This window comes from Meleagris gallopavo, chromosome 5, assembly GCF_905368555.1.
Source record: "Meleagris gallopavo chromosome 5, MGAL_WU_HG_1.1, whole genome shotgun sequence".
NCBI classification, from domain to species: domain Eukaryota; kingdom Metazoa; phylum Chordata; class Aves; order Galliformes; family Phasianidae; genus Meleagris; species Meleagris gallopavo.
In genome coordinates, this window is record NC_139408.1 from 7,399,676 (window position 1) to 7,427,034 (window position 27,359).

Below are 27,359 nucleotides of genomic sequence, written 5' to 3' on the forward strand. Positions count from 1 at the left end.
AACAAACGTAGGTGCAAACAGTGCACTTGAAGGCTGGGTAAGGCAGCCTCAAACAACAAGAGCCACTCCCTGACATCAAACCAGGCTTTACTCAGGTGTGAAACCTTCACCCAGAGCCTGGCTCGCTGTTACATGCTGACATTTCAGATCTAATGCTGGAATTACTCTCCTCTCATTTTCTGTGTAAATAACACTGGATTGAAATCTAAACTCAACGACGTTTCCGAAAACAGAGACAAGACTTGAAAGTCAGCAAAAGATCAGCGACATAAAACCAGTCTGCAGATCAGACCTCAATCCTAACTCCTGCTGATCTCTCTCATAGTACAAAAATATTACTCAGCAAGAGTAAAGGCAGCACAATCAGTTACTGAATAGTTTGCTCAGTATATTGTTTCCCAAGCAAAAAAACAACAGCGTACTGATTTACAAGGGCGTCCAAAATGGACTCACAGTTTGTGCCAGGGTAAAGAAAAAATCCTTGATTTATAGACCTGCACGTGAACAAGCCCCTCATTCTTACTCTCTCCCTGCCTTCCATTTAGTCTTTGTGTTACTTGAGTTGGATTTCCTTTAGGTCTGGGTTCTATTCGCTAAACTACATTAATACACCAATTCCATCCTGCAATCTCCTTTGCTAGAATATTGCCAAGCTGGCAAGATGGTTCCTGTGAGACTATTTTCCCTGACGTGCAGTAAGCTATTTACTGACACACCGCAGTTCCCAAGCTGTTTTGCACCTATGCACTGAACTAGATAGCAGTTCCATATGTTGGAGCTGCTACACTTCTCTGGAAAATTGTGTTACTTTGGGTAAATAAAACACTGGGAGCAGCAGGAAAAGTATCATAAAAATGCAGCCGAGTTTGTTTCATCCTGCCTCCATCAGCAAATTTGGTCTATGACCTTGGCATATGAGTCATGCAAGCACTTTGGAACTTGCAGTGATTTATATTTTAAGGATAGGAAGTTCAAGGCGTACATTTCTATTCCCCAACCATACATTATTTTTCTCCAAACACAATTTCTTGATAATTATCTATGAACTAAAATGCACAGGCATCTTTTTTGCCCAATTTGTGGTGCATATTAACCAAAACCATTCATCTCAATAACCAGTCCTCGTGTTCTTGGTAGAACATAGCTGATGTGTAGGTTATTCCTGAAACCAGACAAGGCAGATGCTCTCATCATAGCTTTAGTCACGGAAACATGCTTCTACCAGGCATTGTTTGTGAAAAAGGAAATTCCCAGCATATCTGACAAAAACAAGGAGTAGTAGGTACAACACCTTATAAATAAAAGTATCTAATTTTTAAGCAGAGCTCATATTTTTTAACGCAAATCTCAGTATGTTCAACAAATCAAGTAATGTTTTTTTGAGCTTAGGGCTTGTGTCCTGCTGCAAAGTCTTTTGTATTCACAGCTCCACTCCTCCAGCCCTACGCACACAAACAGATGCGGAGCAACAAGTCAAACTACCACGTAGACACAGCAAAACAAACATCTTCTTGTCCATCACACAGACTATTCTATTCCACTTTCAGCGCTCTAACTTGCCAGCAATTTTTCAAGTCAGTGTATATGATCATTAGGTACACTGCTGTTTGGTGCTGTCGTGTCACTGTCAGCACTGCTGACTAAGCCACTCAGGCGATCCCAAATCAAGCAGGACTGTTTCCAAACCCCTGCAGGACATTACCAAACTGCATGCAAGTATCTGTGGGCTGGACAGTTGTCTCCAAGAGTTTACAGCACTTCCTTACGTGGGCACATTCTGGAACAGTGAGAAAGGTAAGTCTCCAGCCCACTATGTAACTCTGGTACTGATTCTAAATCCCTGATGTCTGAATTTTAATTCAAGAAATGTTGGTGTCAATGTTCCAAGTGCGTGGTCCATTCAAGGAGCCGTCTGATGGTCATTACCTGGGTGACCTAACACTTCACCATGCGGTCTCAGAGGGCTCCTATCTGGATTCACAGTCTGCTTTGATGACAGCTAGCAAAAGAAGCTTCTTTTCAGTTTTTCTATGCATTATTGGTTGGGTGTTGGGTCCACAAACCTCTGTTTTCTGATCTATTTGACACAATATACATCACATCACTTGGAAGACGAGTTTAAGAGGAAGGTCTCACTGGGTTTAAAGAGATCGTTTGATCGTCTTACAGATGGAGGCCCGTAAGAACAACAGTAGTGGTATAAAAACCAACCTACTATAAATGTTTGTGTCATGTTGACTTCCACCTCTTCTTTTAGATTACCCTCTAGAGACCGAGTCAGGAATTACTATAGTGGTTAGCTTTAACTCATTAAGCACTCTTTGCCCTCTTTCTGTAAAAATTTACCAAATAATCCCTTAAGTGAGTAAAAAGAAATCTATTCCTACAGCTACACGTTGTCAGCACATAGGATAGTTTGTAACAGCAAAATCAAAACTATCTAGCACATAGGAGTCCTGACTGCCTGGGGTGGCACTTCTGTTCCCCTGTTGTCTATTCAATTGGCCCTGAACAAATAAGAACTATTCCTATCTGAGTTTCTCTAGAGTACTGGCAGTGATCAGTATTTCCACTTTATCTAATGAGCAATCTCTGGGCTATTGCAAATCTTAAATTGGCAGATTAATCTAGATGGAAATTTGTATCCATGCTTAGAAAGCCATGATGTTATGATCCGGAATACCAATAAGAGAAATCATAATACCACTACACCTTGTTTTAAAACTCTATTCTGAAATACAGACTTTAATTCATCTGAGTATTTATTTTTAGTCTGAATGAGATGAAGGCAGGTGAGAATGCCTGGCTGAATGATTCTTCAGCTTAAGCACAAAACCTGATCTTCCAGAGAGCTCCAAACTCACTTTTAGAACTCTATGAAATGCTACATTTGTGAACAAATTAATCCTAGATTTGCTGTTATGCTGGCAGGCATAACCACAGATCCAAAAGCTCCTGCTTTTCTTCACATGCATCCATTTTCGTTAGTACTAGAATGCAAGTCAGGTAAACACTGTCCTTAGTCACTTGTGCAGCCCAATTGCTATTAACAAGTCTGCTGAGGCAGCCAGGATAGTGTTCGTACCCTTTTTCTATAGCTGTGGTTGCTCCATGGCATTAACAGGAACAAAGTAAAACCTTGCACTTGTTACTGAGGTAAGCATCTGCTGACTCTGTGTACAAACAAGGGCCAATAAATCCCAGTTGTTAAAGAACTACAGTAGCACTCTAATCCTCACCATATCACTCTGATGCAGATAATGATCATTATTACTGTTATATGGAAAACAGACAAAAATGAGAAGTTGCCTGCAGCCTCAGAACAGAGTCAGGGTCAGCACTCAGGGGCTGCTGGCTCCCAGACACAAGTTGCAGTCAGTCCCCTACTCTGCCTGAATAAGTTCCACAAACACACTAGGGCACCACCTTTTGATCAGCCCTTCATTCTGAAGCAAGCTGGTCACCTGTCACCTTGTACGTCTGGCTATCACCCCAGCCCTTGGATGTTGTCACCTTTCCACTCTCTCACCTCAGTCCTGCTGCTGCCACTTCCTCCCCACCTGCACTTCTGTGGCTTCCCCCTTCCCCACCCTACAACCCGAGGCACAGAGCCAGAGCTGGTATGTCCAGCAGGATTTTTCTGGGTCCCACAGGGAGCTGAACCAAAAGTTAAACACTGAAAAACAATCCTCCATGTGCCCAATTCAATGTATCATATTTTAAATGCAAGTATTAAAAAAATGTAAGAAGGACTATTAGCTTTCATGAGCCACGTACTGGCACCTTAAATTAACTGAACATTCTGCCTCAGAAGCCTGTTTGCTCCTCAGAAGGAAAAAGTGTTGACAGTTGGCTTCACATTAGTAATGTTGTATGTTGTGTAGCCCTTAGCGGTCTCTTGTGAGTTCTGTAAAAATCTTTTCAGGCAATTTTCTAAGGATGTATTTTATAAACACTACTAAAAGAATCTGCTCAGTCCATGCTTCTAGAAACAGGTGCTGTCAAAATTAAGTTCAAAAGTACCATACTGGCAAGAGAAAATTCCTCCTAGATGATTCAAGGCTTCAATGGAAGCTTACTGCTATAAAGTGAAGATGTCACCTTTAACAATAAAAGGAATCTACCATTTTGTTGAAAAGTCAACAGCCAGCCTGCTCTGATGAACAAACAGGAGATTTCCAGGTTCTGGGCACTCGCACAGTAAACCTGTTGGTTTATAATTACAGCTCTCTTTGCTTCCCAGAGCATGGAGAAAAGGGCAGGCAGAGGCTGAGAGCCGCCCCAGCAGCACCTGCATGCAAATGCAGCGCTATCAGCTTAGAGGCTCCAGAACAGACCACTTGCTGTAAGTAAATGCGGTTTAACAGCAGCTCCTAATAAGAGGAAGGAAAGGAGGGAGAGAAGGAAAAGTGATAGGAGACAAAAGGACTTTATAAAACAGGGCTTTATTGCTTTCATTTGTAGCATTTTCTCTTTGTTCTGTTTAAGCACTGAACTTTCCAATTCTAGATACTGCACAAAAGAAGTACCTGTCTAAAAAAGTTTATTCCATTCTGGAACTGTCTTGCAAGATGCCTCACAGACTCCGCACTCCATTATTAGGAGGAACAATTGAACTACCCCTAATTAATTTGGCACAGCCTTTGCTTCTGATACCAATCAAATCATCATTAATGGGGAGTTTGTGCTCTCATTACAGCACAAAATGGGTACTAATCTTCTCATGAAGATTTTTGGACCATAGACAGTGTTTGAGGTCAGTGTAGCTGGCTTCTCCCATGCCTTTCTCTCCCTCCCCCTTTTTTTTTTAAACAGGATGGAAAAAAAATTATAATGATGTGCTATTTAGTACCTGGATACAAATCCACATTCAGGTTGCCTACACTGAAAGACCGAAACCAGCTCAATATGAAGAAATCTCAGTCTAAGAAAATAAAGATTTTAGTAGCTCACAGAGCTCAAATTAAACACTTAAATAGGTAACACTAGATATTTCTCATGCTGCTGCCCATTTCTCTATTTATTTTTATCTGCAGGATCAGGCGTGTTAGAGAGGGAGGCCTGGTTAGAATTGCCTCAGCCATCATTCTTGGTTACTTACATCTGTGGTCAATTTTCCACACTTTCTTCCATAAAAGGTAAACGAGGCACTGTACTTGCAACAGGATAATCTAAACAATATGAACAATGTTACTGTTAAAGACCATCTGGCTCATCAAGCGCAGCTCCAGACTTTTAACTCCTTGAATAAAGTATGGAACCCCACAGCGGATTTTTTTTATCCAAAAATCATTTTTAAAGCACTAGAAGTAGAGCTCCTGGAGATACGTGGTATCTGGAGCATAAGGAAATTTGTTTTCTTATTTCACCTTTTTTGTGTCCTACATCTACCACAATCCAAGCTGGAGACAGGCATCAGATGTCACATTTCTCTACAAAAAGCCCTCTAAAAGGCTCTGCAAGAAGCCGTGTGCCAGCTGTACACGCAGAACTGTGTTTCCGAGAGGAGACAGGAGGGTTAAGTATTTCACAACTCAACCTAACGCCCGATCCCCGCCACTTCTTAAAAGGTAACAGAAGTCAAAGAAGGGTCACCAGAATGGCAGGAAAACACGTGGGAGGGGCGAGGGCGAACACGACCAAAGAAGGCTTTTAATTGTGCGCAACTGCTTATCTGATAGATAAATTAACAAGCGACCGGTCCCCGGGAGAAAAACGCGTTGGAGCAAGGCTGGAACAAAACTCGCTGGCAGGAGAGCCGGCAGGGCGAACAGCGAGTCCTGGGGAAGGCCGAGGCGCAGAGCGAGGCCGTGGCAGCAGCGGGCCGGCTGCGCCTCAGCTCACACATGCACACGGGCAGCGGCCACTGAGCGCTGCGGGGGGGGTTCGCTTCCGCTCCTGGAGGCCTGTGCAGCACAGCTGCTATGGGCACGGAGGAGTTAAATATCTTGATGCATTTGAAGGCCTACAGACTCCAAAATGCACTTTTTCAAACTGAGCAACAGCTGGAATTAAATGTTGTCAGGCTTTGGTCAGTCTTCTCACTGCTGCAATTCCACAAATGCTGTGCACAGAGCGGGTTAACGGCCCTGTCTGGCTGGGCTGTAACAGAGGGCAGGGCTTTGCTTCTCCAGAGGGCTTTTTCTTCCCTCCAAAGAAGTTTTAATGGCATTATTAAAAAATAAAAAAAGTTAAAAAATTTTAAAAAATACCCCACAACTGTTTTCGTGAAATACTTTAATGTTTTTTATTTAATTTCTATAAATATTTTTGGAAAGCAAAGCAAATGAATTAGAGCATAGTTGGAGCTTTCCTTGTAGAGTAAACAACACGAGAATTAATTTTCACAATCACTGGTTCCTTGCTTTAAATCCTACATTTTGCTTTAACCAGAAACATTACCCAAGCTGGTTTCTAGGTAAAGTGCCCACGAGTGAACCTTCACCTAAAGCAGAAGTTCTCCAGCCACTCCCCAAAATGTGCCCATAGACTTTCTTCACAAGTCTGCTCTTATTTGGATCTAGTCCTCATTTAAGCTGTCTTACTGTAAGCCCCCTGCACTGTATGCTGACATACATATGCTAAATTCTTAGCTTAGAAAATGTTTTTAAGATGCAATCATGGCACTTTTTTATTTTCAAAGAAATCTAATTTAAAATATGCTCATGACTCATCATTAAAAAAAGGAGCTTTGTTACAGTAACCAAGATAGGTCAGGCAGTTCTATGATTAATAGGGTCAAAAAGCTACAACTCATATTTAAATTGTCAGTCGCTTGCACTGTAACAATTAACCCTATCTGCTGAGTTTCGCCCGCACACCAGCCAAAAACGTAACTTTTCTCAGAGAAGGAACATCGTACAGTGAAACAGTAACTCCAGTGTCCTTCCATGCTTGCTCTTCCCAAAGCCCCTTCAAAAAAAAGTGAAAAATTTATCTGAATTCAAGTTCTTTTGTGCACAACTTTTCCAAAACAAATGGAAACCAGTCATGCCCAATGGCTGTTTTCCTGCCAAAGCATCCTAGTCTCCAGCACCTTTCATCACATTCACGCTTAACCCATAATATTTTTTAACTAAAAAGCTCTTTGAAAAGAAATTCTCATCGTCACTCCATTTTGTGTAGCTAGAAACTGAGGCACGCAAGTATTCAAATCTGATGCAGGAACCTGTGCCACTACATGAGCACTGCTTTCATCACACCTTGTTCCCAAACTAGTTGCTCCTTCTCACTCCCACATTATCACCCATCATCTCTTGCATAAGCATTCACAGGTCCTTATGGCAAATTACATCAGAGAAGAGCCTGAGATTAAAAGTAACCAATCACTACCAAGGGTTAGTTCTAACTTACATCAGTTCTCTGAGCTCGGATGTTCTACAATCACATAAACAGTTGGGATGGCCTAACACCCCAGGAGTTACAACAAGAGCAGGACTCCTTCCTTCACTCCGCTTGTAGGGCTAATGGAACTACAGCAGTAGTGCTCAAACTGAAGACAAAGGCAGTCCTGCTTTCTAATGCCTTGCTGTGCACACGAAATCACACATCCTCAGAACCACGTGATCATTCACTAGAGAAGGTGAACAGGGGATATACAGTCAAAAAGCAGTATTCCAATAAATAGATAAACACACACAGTTTATATTAAGGGATGGATCTCTAAAAAGCTCATGGCAAAACTGAGAAACTCCTCATGCAACCCACTGAAGGTGTCACAACTCCATGCGGTCAGCTGCCAAATGGGAAAATTCACCCAAGATAGGTTTTTGGAGAAAGTCCGGTAGATGTGCATGCAAGGACTTGCACAAGACAAATTGCTGGAGGCTGGTAAAGCATTCTGAAGAGCCATCATATGTGTTCACACTCTTCTCAAACTCCTCTCCAGCTGCACATCCCTGGTGTGTAAGTGCTTTGCTGCTCTCGCGTCTGCTAACCAGTTTTTATGTCTCTCTCCCTTAACTAGAGAGACTACTTAAAAATAAGCTAATTAAGTGAAATCTTAAATCAATGTAAACGATCCAGATTTAACATTTCTATTTAGATGGCAGATGTGAGAAAATAATTATACCCATGAGCAACTGTGAATAAATGGAGAGACATTCAGTTCTGCATGAACCCAGAGGCCTAAAGCCCACAGAGGCTCTCTTCAGCTCAGAAACGCTCATGCGGTACCACTACTGATTCCAGATGGAGAACATGACTCTCTCTGCAAGAGCAAAGAACTGAGGATTCACCAGAAGATCATTCATGTCCTCAGCCATTCCTTATGGGCATAGGCTTCAAGTACAATAGCTCACATTAAAGATATCTAAGCCACATACACATGCATGTACACTTCATTTCTTCTTGAATTCCTACAAAGAGTTAGATTCATTTTGGGCCCAGGTACTAAGTAAAAGTCAAAAGCAGTGCTGCATAAATATGCTCTGAGCACATGACTTGTCCAAACTAGAAACAATCATTTCTTTCTCTCTTTCCTCCTAATGTTTGATTTCATTAAGTATATTAGAATCTTTGCACATAATAAGTAAACAACCTGTCTCTTTTTAGAGGGAATGAAGCTAACAGAGATTGCTTCTGAACAAAGAAGCAATCTCCTCCTTTTCTGGAGAATGAAGTTACAAAAAACAGTAGTGGCATTCTGCAGATGAAATCCCTGGAAGCAGAAACTGCACGTTCTGATCCACATGCTGTAGTAAAAAAAAATAAATAAAAATGCTTGAGCTTCTGCTTCTTCTGCAAGGGTTTCAGTGATGGCAACAAGAATGCATGAGAATGTTTTTAAAGGCTGGTAAACTAACTGTAAGACAAAGGGAACTCTGCTAAACATAGACTCCACTACAGCATCTGGCTGAAGCAACTGAAGAAAACTGCTGTAGCTGATTGTGCTGTCTCTGGGTCTTGGCATTCATTATTTAAGTTCAGTGGAAACTGTTCAGCCTTGAAGTAGACTGACTCATCCACTTTAAATTTCAATTTCCTGCAAACGATCCATTAGTTTTTGGCAAGTTTCACACTGCATTATACTTCCATGAAAAGATCAGTTCCCAAACTTTGGTTTCTACAATGCTCTTTGTAATAGGGGTTTATTAAACACAGAATTTGGAGTTACTCATGCCCTTAAAAAACAGACTATGATTTTCACCTGACAATTTCCAACACGTGGCTACCAAGGGTAAATGAACGGCTCTGTTCCTAATCATTCTCTTCAGATGTACTTGTTGGGACAAGTCCTACTGGACTCCACTACACTTTCCAAATGCAATGGGCATTTATATGAAAACAGAAGTTGCTGTTAAGATGCATAGGGTAAAGTTTCACCCAACCAGGAAAATATACAACTATTTGCACAATACCTGCAGTTCTCCAAGAAGCGCACTGTGCACTTTTACACTTTTCTGGGTTTTCCAAAGGCTGAAGCAAGCCACGTGGTAAGTGTTACTTCCATCATTTGCAACTACTATTGTTTTTTAAATTTACTATTTCCCTTCAAGTATTTTGTCACCAAGCAGTATCTGAACTATGTCAATAACACAAAATGGAAAATAACTGTGGTATCTTCAATGCCACCATTCAGTAACTGTAGATGGATTTTGTCTAGCAAATAGTGATTAGAAAAATTCTTTGTCTTATGTCCCCAGGACATAATTATTTAGAAATGAAAAAGAGAGCAAATCATTAACACACATATATGTGAAAAAAAACTTTCAAAGTACTTGGTAGGATTCCAAACCCATATGTGCTCCAGTTCAGCTGATACAGTAGAAAGGCTTTTTGCCCTAAAACTGTTTTATTGCATTTGTGCATTTTGCAGAGTGTGGGGCTGTGCTCATCCATGCTCTGAAAATGCTACAGCAAACAACAGCAGAGATTTCCTCACCTGAACATACCCTACATGGATCCACACACGGCAATCATGAACAGGTTGCAGTTTTCACATTCTTTCAGTTCCCCAGTCTTCTCTTCTGGGGCTGTCAGCAAGTACAGATAACTGAGATTTGTGAGATACTCTAACTCTTCACAAGAACTGTCCTGATCTCATCCACATAATTTTACTTAAGTGATGCAGCCATCAAATGGTAATGGATTTTTTGGCCGCTATGGGAAAGTTCAGATGTGACAATCTAGACAAGATGGTCTAGTAGCAAAAAAGTTTTATACAATATAAGAAAGCTCCAGTAAGTTTCAGAAGACTCGCTTTTATGTGTTTTAAAATATCCTGCATTAGACTAAGAAACATTTGTGGGAACTTAAGTATCTTTTTAGGTATCTAGATATCGTATGTATTTGGGTGTTGAAAAGACAGTTTCAGCCCTACAGATGCCTGAATCCTAGCTGGTAAAGTCTACTAGATATGTAATCCTCTAGTGCTGGACTTGAAAACAGCTGCTCAAATTCAGACAGACACGAATCTTATTCAGAAGACAGGTGCTTGTCTGCTGCCCTCTATCCCACACTAAACTTTGCATAAGTACATCCCCTGTAAGCAAGATATGCAAAGATGACATATCAAAGTTGAAATACTTATTATCTACTGCAGACTTTCCTTACTTTCAAGGAAAGCAAGGTGGCATTGGATGTTTCAGAGCAACGCTATCTTTCTTTATTTTTCTGCTATGGATGTTACTTCAGACCAGAAAGAAGTCTCTACTGCCTTGCTGAAATCAGAGGGAAGCACCTCCAAAAACTTGTTAAACACTCGAGCAATTAGCATAACCTAGCCCCTTCTTTCTGAGTTTCTGGTTTTCTTTTTTTTTTTTAATCAAATTTAATTACCATATTTTGAAGAGGTGTCATTTCCTGTAGCTACACTTTAAGCTCAGCATACCTGACAAACCAATTTTTCACTCACTCTTCTCCATTTTCAAGCCCTATAATAGTTTGTACCTGATACAGATCTTAAGCTCAGCGCACTGGGGTTTGATCCATATCTATAACTCTTTAAGGACACAAATGGTTTCTTGACTCCTCTACTTGATTTGTCTGTTTGCATGATTATTGTTAAGCAAGGAATTATGAAGTCTATCAGATCTATGCTGATCACAAGCACTTAGCATATGAACAGCGTGTAATTTTACTCAATTGAATGAGAAAACTTTACCCAAAATTTCATTTTTACGTAGCCGCCTACCTAGAGGTCTACTTTCCTGATGGAAGAACAAAATACAAGCATTCTTATCTCTCTGGGATTTATGCCTGAAATTGGAGACCAATGATTTGAACTGGGGAACCGAATGAAGCAAAGCTATTAGCCACCTAGGAGTTAAGCTAATTTGTTAGTGCTCAAGCTATTTCTTGCCATCAGCCACTGTGGATCCACTCCTTAAATTCTGAAAAGAACACCAAACTTTAATCTGTGGTATTAGTTCCTTTAACAAAATGGAAGATTATTCCTTTTTCCCCACAAGCCTTCATGTGAAGCTTAGCTAGCTTCCATCTGGTCTGGCTAATTAAACTTAAGTTAACATTAAGTTAAGAGCCAGCTCCAGCCCACAGACCTACTATTCTGTGACTGCAGATTTATTAATTGGCCAAACTATCCAAGAATTTAGTTCCAACTTTTGATTACTTCTATTTTCTTTATGTTCTCGTGAAAACAGGGCGATGTTTCTGAAGCCACATTTGCATCATTTCAGCTCAGAAATACAAAACAAAAAAATACGCTAATAAGATTTTGAACAGCCATAATACTGTCAGTTTTTGCCTTCTGTATTTGACGTGTTAATAAAGGATCGTAGTAAAGTGTGAAGGATCTGCCTATTATGCACAAGATGTGAGCTCGCTGGAGCTAGACGCTTCTAAGCTGGCTGTGACCCACAATCTGGCCCTATATGTACTAGGACCAGGGCTCGTTGTTGCAATCCTTATTCAGGCAAAGCTTTCCTTGACCTTAAGGGGTGTCAGTCTGAATGAAGAACAAGGGGATTAGATCTGGGAAGTTACTCATTGTACTCCTGCCCCCAGTTAACTTTTGACAAAATCGGTTTGTTGCAGTTTGGAAAACTGCAAGCATAAGAACCTAGTAATTCCACGTGGGGCTTTGTGCTGCCTTGTTTTTAATATCAACTGCAGGTAGTAGCAGTAATTCTGGCTCATCTATTTTGCTCTCTTGAATGTCAGAGAGGAAAACTATATGCTTTTAGACTTAAAATAAGTAATGTGGCAGATTCAGATTTGACTTTAACAGCTGATATTTTTTCAGGAGAGATTATTAGAAAGTAAATCATCTTAGACCTCTTAATCAAATCCCCCTCTTTTTTAATAGGGGTAAGGAGCTAATTATGAAATAGCATTTCTTTAGATATCTATCCAGCATAATGCCTGCTGCAGCAGTGTGTAAAGCAAATTAAAAAAAGTACATCCTACAAATTTTTCTGCCTAATTCACACACAAAAAAATCAAGTACCAAGTGAGCTGTTTTTTATATGTGTATATATAGAGTAAAAGTTCACCTTTGCATCAAAGCGTGCCAAAGAGAATTCAAAAACAAGTTAAAAAAAAATAAGGAAACAAAATTAAAGACAAATTAGGAAAGGGAAGCACTGCAGATTGGCACATGAGCACATCAAGTCAATGAATCTTTCCTGCCTCAATTTCTCTAAAGATAGTAGGGATAAAACAAATATTTACTTCTTCCCGACCTGCAAAAATCTCTGGATACTCAGAAAGGTGTGGATGAAAGCACTCTGTGTAAGGAGGGGCTGTCAGCAATCACTGTTATGATGGAAATAGAAATGACAAAATAATTCACTTTTAAAAGACCCTGAAAACAAAAATGCTGCTGTTGCAGACTGCAGGGTGGCAAGCAACTCAAGGTATTTTGTTGATCCTCTAATCCTGCTTCTCCCTCACCCATCAGGTTCTTAGTGTTTTTCTCACGAAGTGTTTTCCACAGCCTGTCTCCGCAGCTCAGTACGGGGATGAGGTGTCGACGTGGGGCTGTTACCCCGGACTCAGAGCAACTTAGCTCACAGCGTCTGACAAAACCCGCTGGGAGAAGCAGTTCGAGAACGACACACGAGAAGCGAAGGGCTGCCCGGGCTCCCACGGCGGCGGCGGCTTCCCCCGGCAGCTGGAGCCACCTTGTGCTCCGCGGCGCACCTGCACCCTGCGCCGGGGAGCGGGGCAGCGCGGCAGCATGGGCAGCCCGACCCGAGCCGCCTCCTGAGCTGCGACGGAGCGCTGCCGGCAGCCGAAGAGCTCCAACTGCTCTGCTGCGTGTTTGACTTGACAGAACTGCGGCCCCAAACTGCGTCGTTACCACAAAACCGCTCCGGCCTCTTCCCATTCTCCCTCACGCACCCCGGCGACAAGTTAGGCGTATCATCTTTTGGATCCGATGCTGCAGTACGTTATGCTGCATTTACTCCGAGTGCCCTGACATTATCATTATCTTCTTTTGTGCCCAGCAGCAACCGCAGCTCCTATAATGTCATTATTGTAATTAAGAACAATCTGAACCATTGACAGCACTGCCTCGTTTGCTCTAGAATTCCCTGCGCACTAGTGTTCTTCTAAACCAATATCTCACTACTAATAGTTTGCTGCTTTAAAAGTGCCTACTGTTACGAGAAAAAAAACAAAACAAAACAAAAAAAAACACATTAGGCCCCAGCCTGACTCGATGGGCTAAGAAGAAACTTAGTAAGAAAAAAATAAATGGAAGGCCGTGTGATGGCAAAGCGTTATGCTTTTCTTTACAGACACTGAAAATGGATTCACACCCTGCCAACCTATTCAGGCCGTTACCCAGGTGAGGAAGCTTATTTTGGCTTGCTTCAAAAGGGCCACCTGTACAGATACAAAAGAAAACATCTCTCTCTTCTCCCAGTAAATGCACCTAAAGTACTTCTCCGCCTCAACTCTCCCTTTCATTAATCCAGCTCACAGTTGGATAAGTAGGGCATGGCAATTTAGACATCCTTGTCTGGGAAATTCTGACCTTAACACCCACGTTTGCAGCACATGCAGTCTAGTGGCTGTCTATAGTCTTGTCTGGCTACTTGCGAATAAATATGCCTGCTTGTTTGCAGAGCCATGTGGCCCGCAACATTCCCACAGCTGATTAGCACCCAAGCCTCAGCCTCCCATGATTCCAGGAAAACAAGCCCTTTTGAGCTCTGAGTTCCTGCACACTCTCTCAATTCCCTTCTTCCAAGTGGCATTTCATAGGTTCACTACTAGTGAAGGTTAAGCTCACCCAGCGCTAGCTCAGTGCCACAGACCGCTTGCTGTGCCAGAGCATGTAACAGGAAAGGCACCTCCAGATCTACGTGAAGCACAATCAGAGGAGCCAAAAGGACTCGCCAATGACTCCAGCTACTAAGAATGACTTGCAGAAATATTCCAGGAATTTTCTTTTGCAAAAATAATCAAGAAAAACAAGATCAACAAGATATTACCCAGTAATGGTAAACTATGCACTGGTTAATACATACACGAATCAGAAATCGTGAGGAGAAATGAAAAGTCTAGAAGAACAGCAGTATTGCAAGATCATGACCAGCGTGCTATCTTGAATTCTGTATTAAATTCACATAAGTAAGAATGTCTTATGGCACTACGTGCAGTTATTTCAGACAGGCTTCTACAAAACAAGAAGCAGCACATTTGGGAGACCGCAGAGTCTTGTTACTTAACCCTGCCAATCTTCAATACTGAGTAAGACCATCACTTGGTTGAACAGAGGCACAGTGCAGAGCCAGGTGCAGGATTAGGAGGAACAGATGGTGGCTAATCTTCCTAATACAGCTCTGCCAATACAACTCAGTAACTCGCTCCTGACCACTTAGCATTCCCATTTCTCTTTTTTTAATTATTTTTTTTTCCCCATGGTCCTTGGTTTTCTCTGGCCTGAGCACAGGTTGCCAAGGGATAGCTGCATGGAAAGCTAAGGATCCACATAGGGCTGCTGCTTTGATTTTGCTTTTGGTCCAAGACATTTTTTGTTTGTGTTTCAGCCTGGTCACCAAAATGAATTAACTCACTGGCTCACTCAGCACACATGCACACACACCCAGTCCCACGAGGGCTAAGCATATTAAAACCGAGTCATGTTATCTATTAATAAGTATTAACACACCAAACATAAGCTGTGCAATAACACAAATACAGAGCAAGGTTCCAAGTGTCCTTTCATCAAGCAGCACAGTGAAGAGCAGCAGGTTAAAAAGCTTCTACTCCCTTGTACTCAAAGAAGCACCAGATCTGCCAGGAGCTGGAGAAGGAAGGCATCAGGAACACAGACAATATGCAAAGCCTCAGTCCCACCCCAGCCTGTACTGGAAGAACTGCATGTGAAACAGCAAAGTACCACAAAATATTCTGCTTTCCAGCTCCTTCTCTCATAAAAGTGGCATCATGCTGCTTCCAGCACAGCACTGACTGTACCTAGCATGGTGTCAGCTGTCCTGTCAACATACATCTCTTTCTGGTTTTGCTTGCATTTTCGTTAAGAGCCTATCATGAATAACACAAGTCAAATTTACCACGCAAGGAACTGGTGGGAGGAAGAGAACAGAAGCTGTAGATGGGAAAACGAATATTTAAACAACGCCTCAACTACTGCTTTTGTAGAACTTCTCTTCATAAAGAACTGTGCTTCTGCAACTAATGACTTCACCTCCAGCAGCATCAGCATTTTGCTGAAGAAGACTGCAAAACTATGGATTAAATTAAGAAGTATTTGATTGCAGTTACAGTAAAGTAACAACAGAACCCACTGTCCTTACCTCAATGTCAGTGAGAAAGGCAGAAAGTCCCATATTCAACTATTCATTCTCCATGGGATATGGCTTAATGGTTGCAGAAGACATAAAAGAGGGAAAAGAAAAAAGATGTATCCCAGACATTTAGTTCAAGGGACCCTCATAGAAGTACAGACTGACACTTAGAGGAAGCTGGGTTTAGGCTGGAGGTTTTCAAGATTTAGAACCTCACAAACTAACTAAACCCAGAGAGAACTTCTCTCTGGCTAGAGTCTTGGACTCTTCTCTTACCTTCAGGACAGATTCCTTAAATGCTAAGGAAAATACTACAAACCTACAACTACAGATTTTCTTAACAGCATGCTCACATTACTAAGGATGAAAGTGAGGACATCTTTATTGTTTTCTACAGCTTCACTTTGTTATAGTTATCTTCATGTTGAAGACTGAATGAATATTTATGTGCACGCCTGGTATTGGAGATAGTATATTTTAAGTCTGGAGATGTAAACAAAAAGTTAACATGGAGATAAACGCACATCAGGCTGAAATGGTATCTAGCTAGCTCTCTTCTCACCACAGTTCTGTCCTGTAATTTGGAAGCTCTTCACCTGGTTGTTTAATGTTGATTTTACTTCACCACTTTCATCTTCTTTTTTGCCTTTCATCTAGATAATTGGTATGCATTTAGTCAACTACAGCAGAGAGCAAAAAGAATTGACAAAAGATGCTGTCACCACACCTTCACCATACCTGGCCAGCCAGAGGCATGAGCATGTTGAACAGGAGCACTCCACCTTGGTATGATCTCCAGAGGTCCCCCTCCAATATCCACTGTTCAGTGAACCTGCACCCAAGCTTGCTTGTCTCTACAGTATCACAGTCCAACCGGCAGCTTGTGGCCCACCTCCTTCCCTTAACCTACCGAGTACAGATTTAGTTTTATTCTGTGTGAAACCTACCGAATTGCTGAGAATTAAGAAACCACTGAAATAGGGAAAATACAGGAAACACAAGGCATGTTTCTGTAGCAGCTATCTTACCCACATAATGTAAGTCAAATGCAAATACAGTGGCTTGATGGCCATGTGCAGGCATTCAGAGATCAACCAAGTTACTGGCCATCCTGGGTCAGCATAGCCTAGACCCTGGCACCTGCCAGAAATGAGTTCTGAACACCAAAACAGGAAGAGGCAAAATTCTTCCCTTGGCAAACCTTCCTGGTGTTCAGGGATTTCGTGACCGAAAATCTAGTGAAAACAATAACATTTTTTAGAATAATTTAGGAATGAGCTATGACTTCTGAAATTCAGAAATGCAGAACGTCAGAAGAAAGATTTTCACATCTTTGAAACTCCTGAAGCTTATGAAGCCAAACAAACAGAAAGATCCCACATAAGCCGAGTTTCCTGAATCCAAAACCAAAGAGAAAGGGAACTAGATAAAAACGTTGCAATGAGATCATAAGTTCTAGCAAAACTGAAACATCAAAAATATTAAAATGCAGATAATAGCAGGAAAAAAAGCTATAAAAATATGCAAGACATACAGATGAAGAACTCTGGGCCATAAATTACTGCACACAGGGGCTATTGCCACAGTTTTTGGAAGTATAGTGCCTGAACTAATACACAGCCCTTGACTTAGTGTATGAGCAGTAACAAACACCTAACAGCGAATTGCATCTCACAGTGCTGATCAGTTCCTGCTGGTTGCAGAGAGCATAGTTGCAGAGGGAGGAGGCAGACAGGCAGGAGAGAGGCAGACCCAAAAGCCACAGCAGTTGCTCCAGCACCTGTGCACACCCAGCAGAGCAGGGGACACCAGCTAACAGTGTGCCAACACTGCCATTTAATCCAGGCCCAAGAGCTGTGTCAGGAGGGCTATTGCCATCACAACATAAGCAACAATTGAGTTTTCTGTCTATGCTGACAGAAGTGTTTCAGAGGCACTGAAACACTAGCAATCCTTTCAACCCTCAGAGCAGAGGACCCCCTCCAGATATCCTGAGATCTGGTTTCAAAGGATTGAAAACAAAAACCACTGCTCTCCTCCTGATTAGTTTCTTCCTTACTTTTTTCCTAAGCCCTGCCCTTGTGCTTAGAAAGGCTCGCAGCAACAGAATGACAACAAAGAAGCAGGTGAGCCTTCCCTCTGCTTTTCTTTCCACTTTCCCCGTTCCTCCCACTCAGCAGAAGTATTCTATCTGCTTTCTGGGACTGGCACCAAGGCAGTATTCCTCCAAGGGCAGAGGGGCAGGCTGTGCCCAGCACCAGCTGCACAGCTGGCTGTGATGCCCTGCCAGTACACTGGGGATATGTGAACGTGGTATGCAGCAGCAGTAGGGAAAGAAGATTATGCACACATTTCAGTTGTTATGCACTGAGGTTGGAGGTAGAACACATTAAGGCAGACATCAGAGCAACAGCTATCCTGATGGTGCAGGAAAGCCCAGTGCTGATGTGCTGATATGCCGCAGTACAAACAGAAAGCAGAGATAGAAGGGTGCTGATAAAGCTTTCCTTGCGACTTTTCCTCCTCAAAGGAAATACAGCATGTGCCTGCAAGGCACCAGGACAGAATGAGCACACAGAAGCCCATTTTCATTTGTGCTACATATTACCAATGCATATTAGCAAGCGTAACAGTAGAGTTGACAGTTCTTCTTCCAATCCACATATTACGTATGGTATCGGGTGACAGCAGCAGCAAAAAACACATCTACAAAGTATTTAAGCTGATCTAGAATCCCCCACACAAGAAACAAGCAGGTGAGCAGAACATGTCTATTGTCTACAGAGATTTTTCACAGAGTCACAGAATTGTAGGTGCTGGAGGGGACCTCTAGAGACGATCCAGTCCAACCTCCTGCAAAGCAGACTCCTTAGGCCAGGTTGCACAGGTAGGCATCCAGGCAGGTCCTGAATGTCTCCAGAAAAGGAAACTCCACAACCTCTCTGGTCAGCTCCATCACCCACACTCTGAAATTCTTACGCACATTTGTGGGAAACTTCCTATACTTCAGATTGTGGCCATTTCCCCTCATCCTTTTGCCATGCATTGCTGAAATAAGTCTGGCATCTTCCCTTTGCCTTCCACACTTTAGATATTTATAGGCATCGATCAAATCCCCTCTCAGTCTTCTTTTCTCAAGGCTAAACAGACCAGGTTACTCAGCAGACCCAGGTTACTGGGAGATGCTCCAGGCCCTTTCATATCTTTGTGGCCTTCTGCTGGACTCTCCAGGAGATCCCTTTCTGTTTTGTACCAGGGAGCCCAGAACTGGACACAATACTCCAGGTGAGGCGTCACCAGGGCAGAGTAGAAGAGGAGGATCACCTGCCTCGACCTGCTTGCCACGCTCTTTTTAGTGCATCCCCAGGATCCCATTGGTCTTCTTGGCCACAAGGGCAAACTGCTGGCTCATGGCCAACCTGTAGTCCACAGGAACACCCAGGTCCTTCTCTGCAGAGCTCCTCTCCAGCAGGTCAGCCCCCAGCCTGTACTGGTACATGCTGTTATTCCTCCCTAGGTGCAAGACTCTACACTTACTTTTGTTAAACCTCATCTGGCTCCTCACTGCCCAACAAATTCTTCAACAAATTTTCTCCTGCACTACTCAAAGACAAGTCACAGAAGCAGTCCAAAGAAAATAAGCCAAATATTTCAGCTAACATAGGACACTCGTGTACCAAAAAAACCTGTTTCTTTGGTAAGCACCCACAGCCAGGTGGAAGTGTGATCTCTGTCAGAGTCACACATCAAAGCACTTCAATCACGGATTCCAGAAAGACACAAATTTTACTTCAAGTACCTCAAATGCTCTCATCACCCTATGTTTAGGCTTCATTGGTAGTCTTTACTTTGTTCTCAGTTAGTATCATTTTTTCAAATGCATGACTGCAACAAAGTAAAGATTAAGAAACTGAATGATATTTTCAAGAATTAGCAAAGTCTACAAGATTCTTAAGCTGTTAACATACTTGTCCCTTGGGCACACACAAAAACACTACTACTGTGACTTCACACACCCAACTGAAATCAAAACAGAACACACCAAAGAAGAAATATCATAACCAGAAGCTAGAAGAACACTGGTTCCTTTTCCTGCTCATCAACAGCAAGTAAACTAGGATGAAGAGCTGTCAAATTTCTGAAACCGATGTCATATCAATTGGAAAATTGACTGAGCCCACACCATAAGCAGTAATTGCTCTCTACTCAATTTACTGGCCCAAGCTGCTTGTTTTCCATCTACTCCTACACAATTTAAGTAATTCTGATCTTTGCTCTTCGTTCCTGAAAGTGTCACAGACTTATAAGTGTGTCAGAGGCCAATTCTTTACATTCTCTACTAGGATAAGCTATTATGAAGAGTGAAAATTCTGCATCTGTAATTGCCAAGCCAGGCAAATTCAAGGAGGACAACCACACACGGCCTTCCTAAACCCGCCATGTAAAATTCATAAGATAACACAGCACACACCTTCATGTTCTGAAAATGTGCTCATCACGTTCACTCCTTGCACTTGTATGAAGATAGGCTTAATATACAATACAAACTGCTACCAAATTGTGTGATTTGCTGTTGGTTTTGAGGAATATATAGAGGCCCACCTTATGCTCCTGCTCAGCACCCCCTGGGCTCCTTAGAAGCACATAAAAGGCAACTCGGTCTTGGAGTGGTTTTCAGGAATGAAAAGGACAGAATCTCACCAAATACTACAGAATTATGGAGCATGACAGCTCAGCTGTAAACAGATCATCAAATATTCCAGTATTATCTCAGCATTTTTTCATAAGATAAAAAGCTATTCCAAACACAGTTTGGAATTTGTGGGTTTTGTTACTTAAACAACATTTTTATGCTATCTAAAGTCACAGCTGCTTCATGCTCTCACTGAATGACAGCGTTCTCATCCTAAGATGACAGCAGATGAAGTACTGTAAATGAAAACCAAGACCCTACATGACAGAAGATAACATAGCAAATATTTGCTCCAAATTTTAGACCTCATGAAATACCCTGTAAAATACACTGCGATTAAATATTATGTTTTATTGTATGACTAATCCCTACCAACATAGCCTGTGGTATCTCAAGTAACTGTATCTTAGATTACTCAAAGCATCACTTTGACAGTGATCAAAATGCCTGCTGATAGCACAAACACAAATGCTACATACATACAATCATATGTCATCTACACTAATTAACTACGCATATAGCACAGACTGCACTAAAACATAATTGGTATACAACAGATGTATGGTGCTTCCAATCTCACTAACATATCTGTTTCCACTGGACATAAAACAGCTAAATATATGTGGAAATACATAGGATGCTACAGAGAATTTAATGACATATCTTTCTTCAAATAAATTGCTGCCAAGTTGCAAAATAATTCTCCGAACTACTGTTAAATAGAAGTTAGAAAACTGGGAAACACAAAGGAAAACACCAATGCGTTCTGACATTGCAGGAGGACAAATATTAACATGATGAGATAATGAAATGACAGACACGGGTTTTAGTCAATGACTTTAATACAGACACAGAACTCCTAAGAAGAAACACAGTTTCACAGAATACTTTTTTTTTTTTTTTTTTTTTTTGTAAGATTAAAAGATTGTGGACAAGAGTAACTGTGCTGTCTTAACAGTTTCCTGGAGAGCTGTGACTTAGTGCTATCTCTCTCTGAGGAAAAGAGCCTTATTTATATGAATACTGCACAACCTAAATCACTTACAAATAGGTTAAAGATCTCTAAATGTACCTACAATGCAGCCTCATCACAGATTTGTTTTCTACTCCAGCGCCACTCATGTTCATCACTACTCTCTGGAGGTAACATAAGAAGAGGATAACCAGCATAGTTTGCCACTATTGACCATTTCACCAACTTCTGAGTCATTCGCAATGACCAGAAAAAGCCAAATAATGTGAGTGCAGTTGTGCAACATGCATTTTAATTGAAAAGCAAGACAGCACATCTGAGAAAGAAGACATGATAGACACAGAGTAAGGGGCTGTACTGCCCCAGAGCTTTGGCAGAGAGGCACTTGACAGGTGCCTCTCTGAAATGCCGTGCTGCTGTCACTACCCAGCTATGTACCCCAGAAGCAGGGTCTGCTGAGTAGAATGTCCTTCTCCCTTGTAAGCAAAGAACTTACAGACTTGAAAAACAGTTTTGAAGCGACTGTTACCTTGGTATCGAGTTTAAGTTAACATCAGCAACAAAAACGATGGGTGAGTAAGGTTAAATTCCAGTTCTCTGCCTCATGGAATTCTAAATCGGCAGATTCAGTAGAGGATGGTATTAATTCACATACACAGACAAAGAACCCGACTGTCGGCTCAGCTTTTTTCGAGCTCCACTGCAGGCAAAGGCTCACAGCCAGACACAGGAACGAGCAAGCCAGGCCTTGAAGCGCTGCTGCAAGCTGTGTGCGTGACCCTGCCTTCCCAGAGCGCCGTGCCCACGGCGGGCCGCACACCAACACAAACCAACGAACAGCACGCACATTCCTCGCACCACAGCCTCAGACGCACGTAGAGCGGCGGGCCGGGCCCCGCCCCGCCCGCCATCTGGACGGCCCCGGGTCGCCGCGGGGATACCTCCCCGGCCCGCGGACGAACTCGGAGCCGCCCGCGCTCTCTCGACCGATCCGCGCGGCCGAGCCCGGCCCCACGGCCGCAGCAGCCCGGCGTCTCCCGGCCCGCGCTCCACGTCCCCGCGCCGCCACCGCGAGCAGCGCCCCGGGGCGACGCGGTGCTCCTCCCTTCGCCGCTCGCCTGCCCACCCCACCCGCGTCCGCCCGTCAGCCCCTTCCTCCGCTCCCCCGAGCCTTTCCTCTCCCCCTGTCTCCTCCCACCCCCCTCCCCGTCCCGAGGTAACTCCCAGGAAACGCGCGGACCTGCGATTCTTACCTTCTTTGGCTTTTTTCCTCCTCGCCAGCGTGCCGCCGAGCTTGCCCAGGAACGAGTCATCTTTTTTTCTGGATGGGGGCGATTTCGGGGTGGGAGACTTGGGGGAAGAAGGGGACTTCTGGGGAGACGATGCCATGGCGGCCGGGCCGGCGCTTGGGGATGGAGGAGACGGCTGCGAGGCCCCGGAGCCGTGGGAGTCCGCTCCCGGCTCTGAACGGAAGCGGAATTATTCCAGGCATTTGAGGCAGCTCCGCTCCACTCTCCCGCTCCTGCCCTGCCTCCCGCCCGCCCTCCGCCACGCGCCTCCGCCGGCGGCTGCGCCCCTCCGCCCTCACCTGTCCCGCCGGGGGACGGCTTTCCCGCCCCACCACCTCTCGTACCTTCCTGCGGCTCGGCGAAAAGCCTCGCCACACCGCAGCTCGGGTGCGGGCGGAGGCGCAGCTTTGGCACGGGAAGGGCGCAGCCCGAGCGGGGCCGGGCCTCGGAGCGGAGCGGCTGCCCTGCCGACCGCCGGAGCTGAGGGCCGCCTGGGTGAGGAGCTGCGCGCCAGCTCGGGCCGCTCGGTCAAACGTGCGCACGGGCTAGGAGTCGTGGGACTCGTCGGAACCTGCTCGTACGTGGCAGCTCTGGAGGGGTGGGCACTGCAGGCAGGTGTTTCTGCACTCTGATCAACTATCCAAGTAACGGTGCCGCTGGATAGCCTTGTGCAAATTGGAGGCGTGCGTACGTCTCCGTGGAGCACGCTTTGCTAAGCAGCCGGTGCGTTACCGCCAGAGCCGCCGTCTGAGGGAGGAGGGCATCGCGATGTCCATTTCAACAGAAAAAAAATAACCGCTGTAGAAAACAGGGCGAAGAAAGGTGACTTAGCGCCATAGATGGCCCGCACTAATCCTCCTTTGATTTGCAGATGAGTAGCCCAAGAGAGAAGCTTCTTTAAAGCAGCTGATGTGCTGCGGCTCGGGAGCTGGTGCGGGAGGCACCCGGGGCAGAGGTGTGTCGGCCGGAGGCACTGCTTTCACTCCCCACTTAATCACTCGATTAACAATTCAGGCAAAAGTCATACACGCTTCATGCAAATACCTAGCTATCCATTAGGCGTAATAAGTGAAATGAAATTACCGCGAGGATATTTCTAAATCAGCTAATAATTGTTGTGTTTTCATAAGCTGGTGGCATTGGTTAGCTGACATCAATGAATATTTGTTGTGTGCAGTTAGTATATGCCCTGGGGGAAAGCTTTATTCATCCATACTGCCATCAGTTAAAAGCATAACGAGCCCAGGCTGCCACCACTGCTCCACATGTCCTTGGGTTTGCTCTCCGGCTCAAAGCAACACTTGTGTTCCCTGAACTGTTGTCTGCAGGTTTTTTTGAAAAGCTTTTCCATTTTTGAGCACAGTTACAACATTAATTTTTGTCTGTACCCTAAAGTCAGAACTAGATATGCTACTTTTTTTTTTTTTTTTTCCTCTTTTGATCTGGAATCATATAGAAAGTATGACTTTAAATTAATACTGCATTCAGCTGAAAGGATCTTATAGACATGCATAAGGCCTAGCTTATGGCAGACATGGGAATGCCGAGTTCATATGCAACTAGTATTTTAACCACAAAGCAAAGCTGCGGTGATATGAACTTGCCATGGATTTTCATTTGGCTAGGCTTTTGCTCTGCTTCAGATTTGATAACTGAATGCTTTCACAATCATGCTCCCTGATCCCACCCACAAGACACAACGGCAGCAGGCTGCCATTTGGGCTGCCCCACTACATCTGGCACTGAGAAACCTGAAGCAGACCATGAAAGCTCTCACCATGCTCCCTGTCAACACCTTGTTGTAACTGGTAGGCCGACCAATAGCTCAAATTAATTGTAGCCTCATCATATGTATGCTATTGCCAGGTATTAAAAGGTGGTTACATCATCACACTTCAAATGCATTCTTATTCACCTACATATCCATCCATGCACACCTGTTTTTTTTATTTCTTTTACTACAGGACTCAGAATGACTGAGAAGAGACTCTTGCTTCTGATTGAGGTAGAAGAGATGTAATACATAATATACCCACTGTGGACTAGGCTAATGAGAAGGAGCACTGCAGCAGCTGAAAGGATACCATATACTTACCATTTGAGATGACTGACTTTCGGGATAGAGGTCAGCTCTGATGTCCTATCTAGTTTTTCAAAGTACTCTTGCTTATTTTTATTATTATTTTTTTTAAACACACAGGCTTAAAGCTAAGCTAGTTAAGGCCATACAATAAATTATTCCTTTGTCTTTAAGTTCAGTGTTTGTCTCTGAAGTGTACCTCTGTGTGAGCCTTTTATCTGATTGGTCGCTTAAACCGTGGAAGACATTTTCAAAAATGCTCCAGTGAACTACTGTTATTGCTGTAACTGCTTATGGCAAATCTTCAGAAGGAACAGAACTAGACCCAAGTCTACCCTTTTTCATTTTTCCATACATTTGCTCTCAGCCATCTGACTGCCAGTTCTGCAGAGTTAACTACTGAACATGTCCTCCCCCATACCTCACAACGGAGTAATATTCAACAGCACAATAAAAGAGGCTGTTTAGAAATCTTACAAAAGATTATGTATTGTATACAGCTACAGAGATTAAATATTTTTGAAGTTTCAAAGAGAAATGTTACTCAGATGTAAATATTGTTCTGGTACTTAATATTTCTAGCCACATGTAGTTCTGTCAATTTATCATCTATGAGTGCATGGCCAAATGTATATGCATTTGCATCTGACCATGTTGAGACTGTTGTAGGAAAAATCAGTATCAGGAATCTTTCTTAATAAGCATCACTTGTGCCTTTCACTTGAGCCCATGTTTTTGTGCATCTGTTACATCTGTATTCCAGCAAGCACACTGCTGGCACGCAGGGCCACTAGACCTCTACTAGTGGTTCACTGGAAACAGCAGAAGAAACTATCTGAAAAGAACCCCGTGGTTTGTTCATAGATATTAGGACACAATGATTTAGGTGAAATCCAGTTTGCACTTTCCATATCACAAGGTATTTGCCAGGTTCATGAGGTATGGCTGCCATGAAGATTGTGTGGATTGTTTTCACATGCTACCATGGTAAATCCATTGTGCTGGACTCTGCGAATAACCATATTTGTGTCCCCCAGGGGTCTGTGCTGGGTCCGGTCTTGTTCAACATCTTCATCAATGACCTTGATGAGGGTATAGTGGCAACCCTCAGCAAGTTTGCTGATGATACGAAGTTGGGAGGATTGGCTGACACGCCTGAAGGCTGTGCTGCCATTCAGCGAGACCTGGACAGGCTGGAGAGCTGGGCAGTAAGAAACCGGATGAGGTTCAACAAAAGCAAGTGTAGGGTCTTACACCTAGGGAGGAATAATTGCATGCACCAATACAGGCTGGGGGATGAGCTGCTGGAGAGGAGCTCTGCGGAGAGGGACCTGGGCGTCCTGGTGGATGACAGGTTGGCCATGAGCCAGCAGTGTGCCCTCGTGGCCAAAAAGGCCAACGGCATTCTGGGGTGCATTAAGAAGAGCGTGTCCAGCAGGTCGAGGGAGGTGATCCTCCCCCTCTACTCTGCCCTGGTAAGGCCTCATCTGGAGTACTGTGTCCAGTTCTGGGCTCCCCAGTTCAAAAAAAGACAGGGATCTCTTGGAAAGAGTCCAGCGGAGGGCCACAAAGATGGTGAAGGGCCTGGAGCATCTCCCCTATGAAGAAAGGCTAAGTGAACTGGGTCTGTTTAGCCTTGAGAAAAGAAGACTGAGAGGGGACCTGATTCAGGTTTATAAATATCTGAGGTGTGGCGGCCATAGTGGTGAGGCCAGTCTCTTTTCAGTGGTACGTGGAGACAGGACGAGGGGAAACGGACATAAGCTGCACATAGGAAGTTTCACACGAATGTGCGTAAGAACTTCTTCACGGTGAGGGTGACGGAGCACTGGAACAGGCTGCCCAGGGAGGTTGTGGAGTCTCCTTCTCTGGAGATATTCAAGTCTCGCCTGGACGCCTACCTGTGCGACCTGGTGTAGGGAACCTGCTTTGGCAGGGGGGTTGGTCTCGATGATCTCTAGAGGTCCCTTCCAACCCCTACAATTCTGTGATTCTGTGATTCTGTGATATGGTCCATGCAGAACTCAGCAAAGACAGCTTTAGGCCTTAACAACAGCAAAATTTTACAAGATACACAGAATCTCCAACCTGCTAGGGCACATTCTGGTACGTGCTTACATGAGAAAGAAAACAGAGTATATCTTTCTGAAAAGAAAGCGCTAAACAAAAGTGAAATTCTTAGTGGAAATCACATATGCCTTAGGCTAAAAAGTAATTTCAAGGAGTAAGTCCAAGTTCACTGCCTGTGCCCAGAAAAACCTAGCCAAACAGTACAGAAACCAGTAAGGCATTCCTTTACCTTGAGTGCAAATAGATCAATCTTGAGGCAAATAATAGCTTACAAAATCCATTCCCTGAAATCCTTGCCCAATTGGCTTTTTTTTGGACACAGAATCTTTCGAAGATAAAAGGAGCAAATAGGAGGGGAGCCTCAGTAAATTCTTTGGTGGCATTCCTCCCCACACTATATGCTCTGGAACAGCCAAACCCCCTAAGTGGTCACCTGCTCCCTGCGAGGTGTTAAAAACAGATAAAAGTTTGATGTATTATTTCCAATAAACCCAGCAGGCAGGTAATTCCTGTGCAGTCCTGAGATACT

General features: G+C 43.5%; 1 protein-coding gene and 2 long non-coding RNA genes across 6 annotated transcripts in view; 2 read left to right on the top strand and 1 right to left on the bottom strand.

Annotated features, from left to right (window-relative positions):
- PARVA (parvin alpha) overlaps positions 1-23,164 on the bottom strand; it is a 63,203-nt gene extending 40,039 nt beyond the window's left edge. Inside the window, exons 1-2 of one of the 3 annotated variants that reach the window (XM_085224090.1) lie at positions 23,025-23,164; positions 22,645-22,854 (exon numbers count right to left, since the gene is read on the bottom strand). In XM_085224090.1, coding sequence (XP_085080216.1) covers positions 22,645-22,780 — 136 coding nt within the window. In that variant the 5' untranslated portion in view covers positions 22,781-22,854; positions 23,025-23,164. Of the gene's footprint in view, positions 1-21,920; positions 22,055-22,644; positions 22,855-22,979 lie in introns of those variants that run through there. The other 2 variants (XM_085224091.1, XM_085224094.1) reach the window with 2 other exon arrangements.
- Positions 1,527-9,749, top strand: LOC146544225 (uncharacterized). Of its 2 annotated transcripts, none has more exons than XR_014883358.1 (3): positions 1,527-1,794; positions 4,227-4,345; positions 5,037-9,749. It is a non-coding gene; the product is annotated as an uncharacterized LOC146544225 (long non-coding RNA). The 2 variants fall into 2 exon arrangements; XR_014883359.1 differs by having other exon boundaries at positions 4,244-4,345.
- A 334-nt stretch (positions 23,165-23,498) lies between the features above and the next one.
- On the top strand, positions 23,499-24,938 carry LOC109367666 (uncharacterized). Its single transcript, XR_014883356.1, has 2 exons — positions 23,499-23,635; positions 24,645-24,938. It is a non-coding gene; the product is annotated as an uncharacterized LOC109367666 (long non-coding RNA).
- The last annotated feature ends 2,421 nt before the right edge of the window (positions 24,939-27,359 follow it).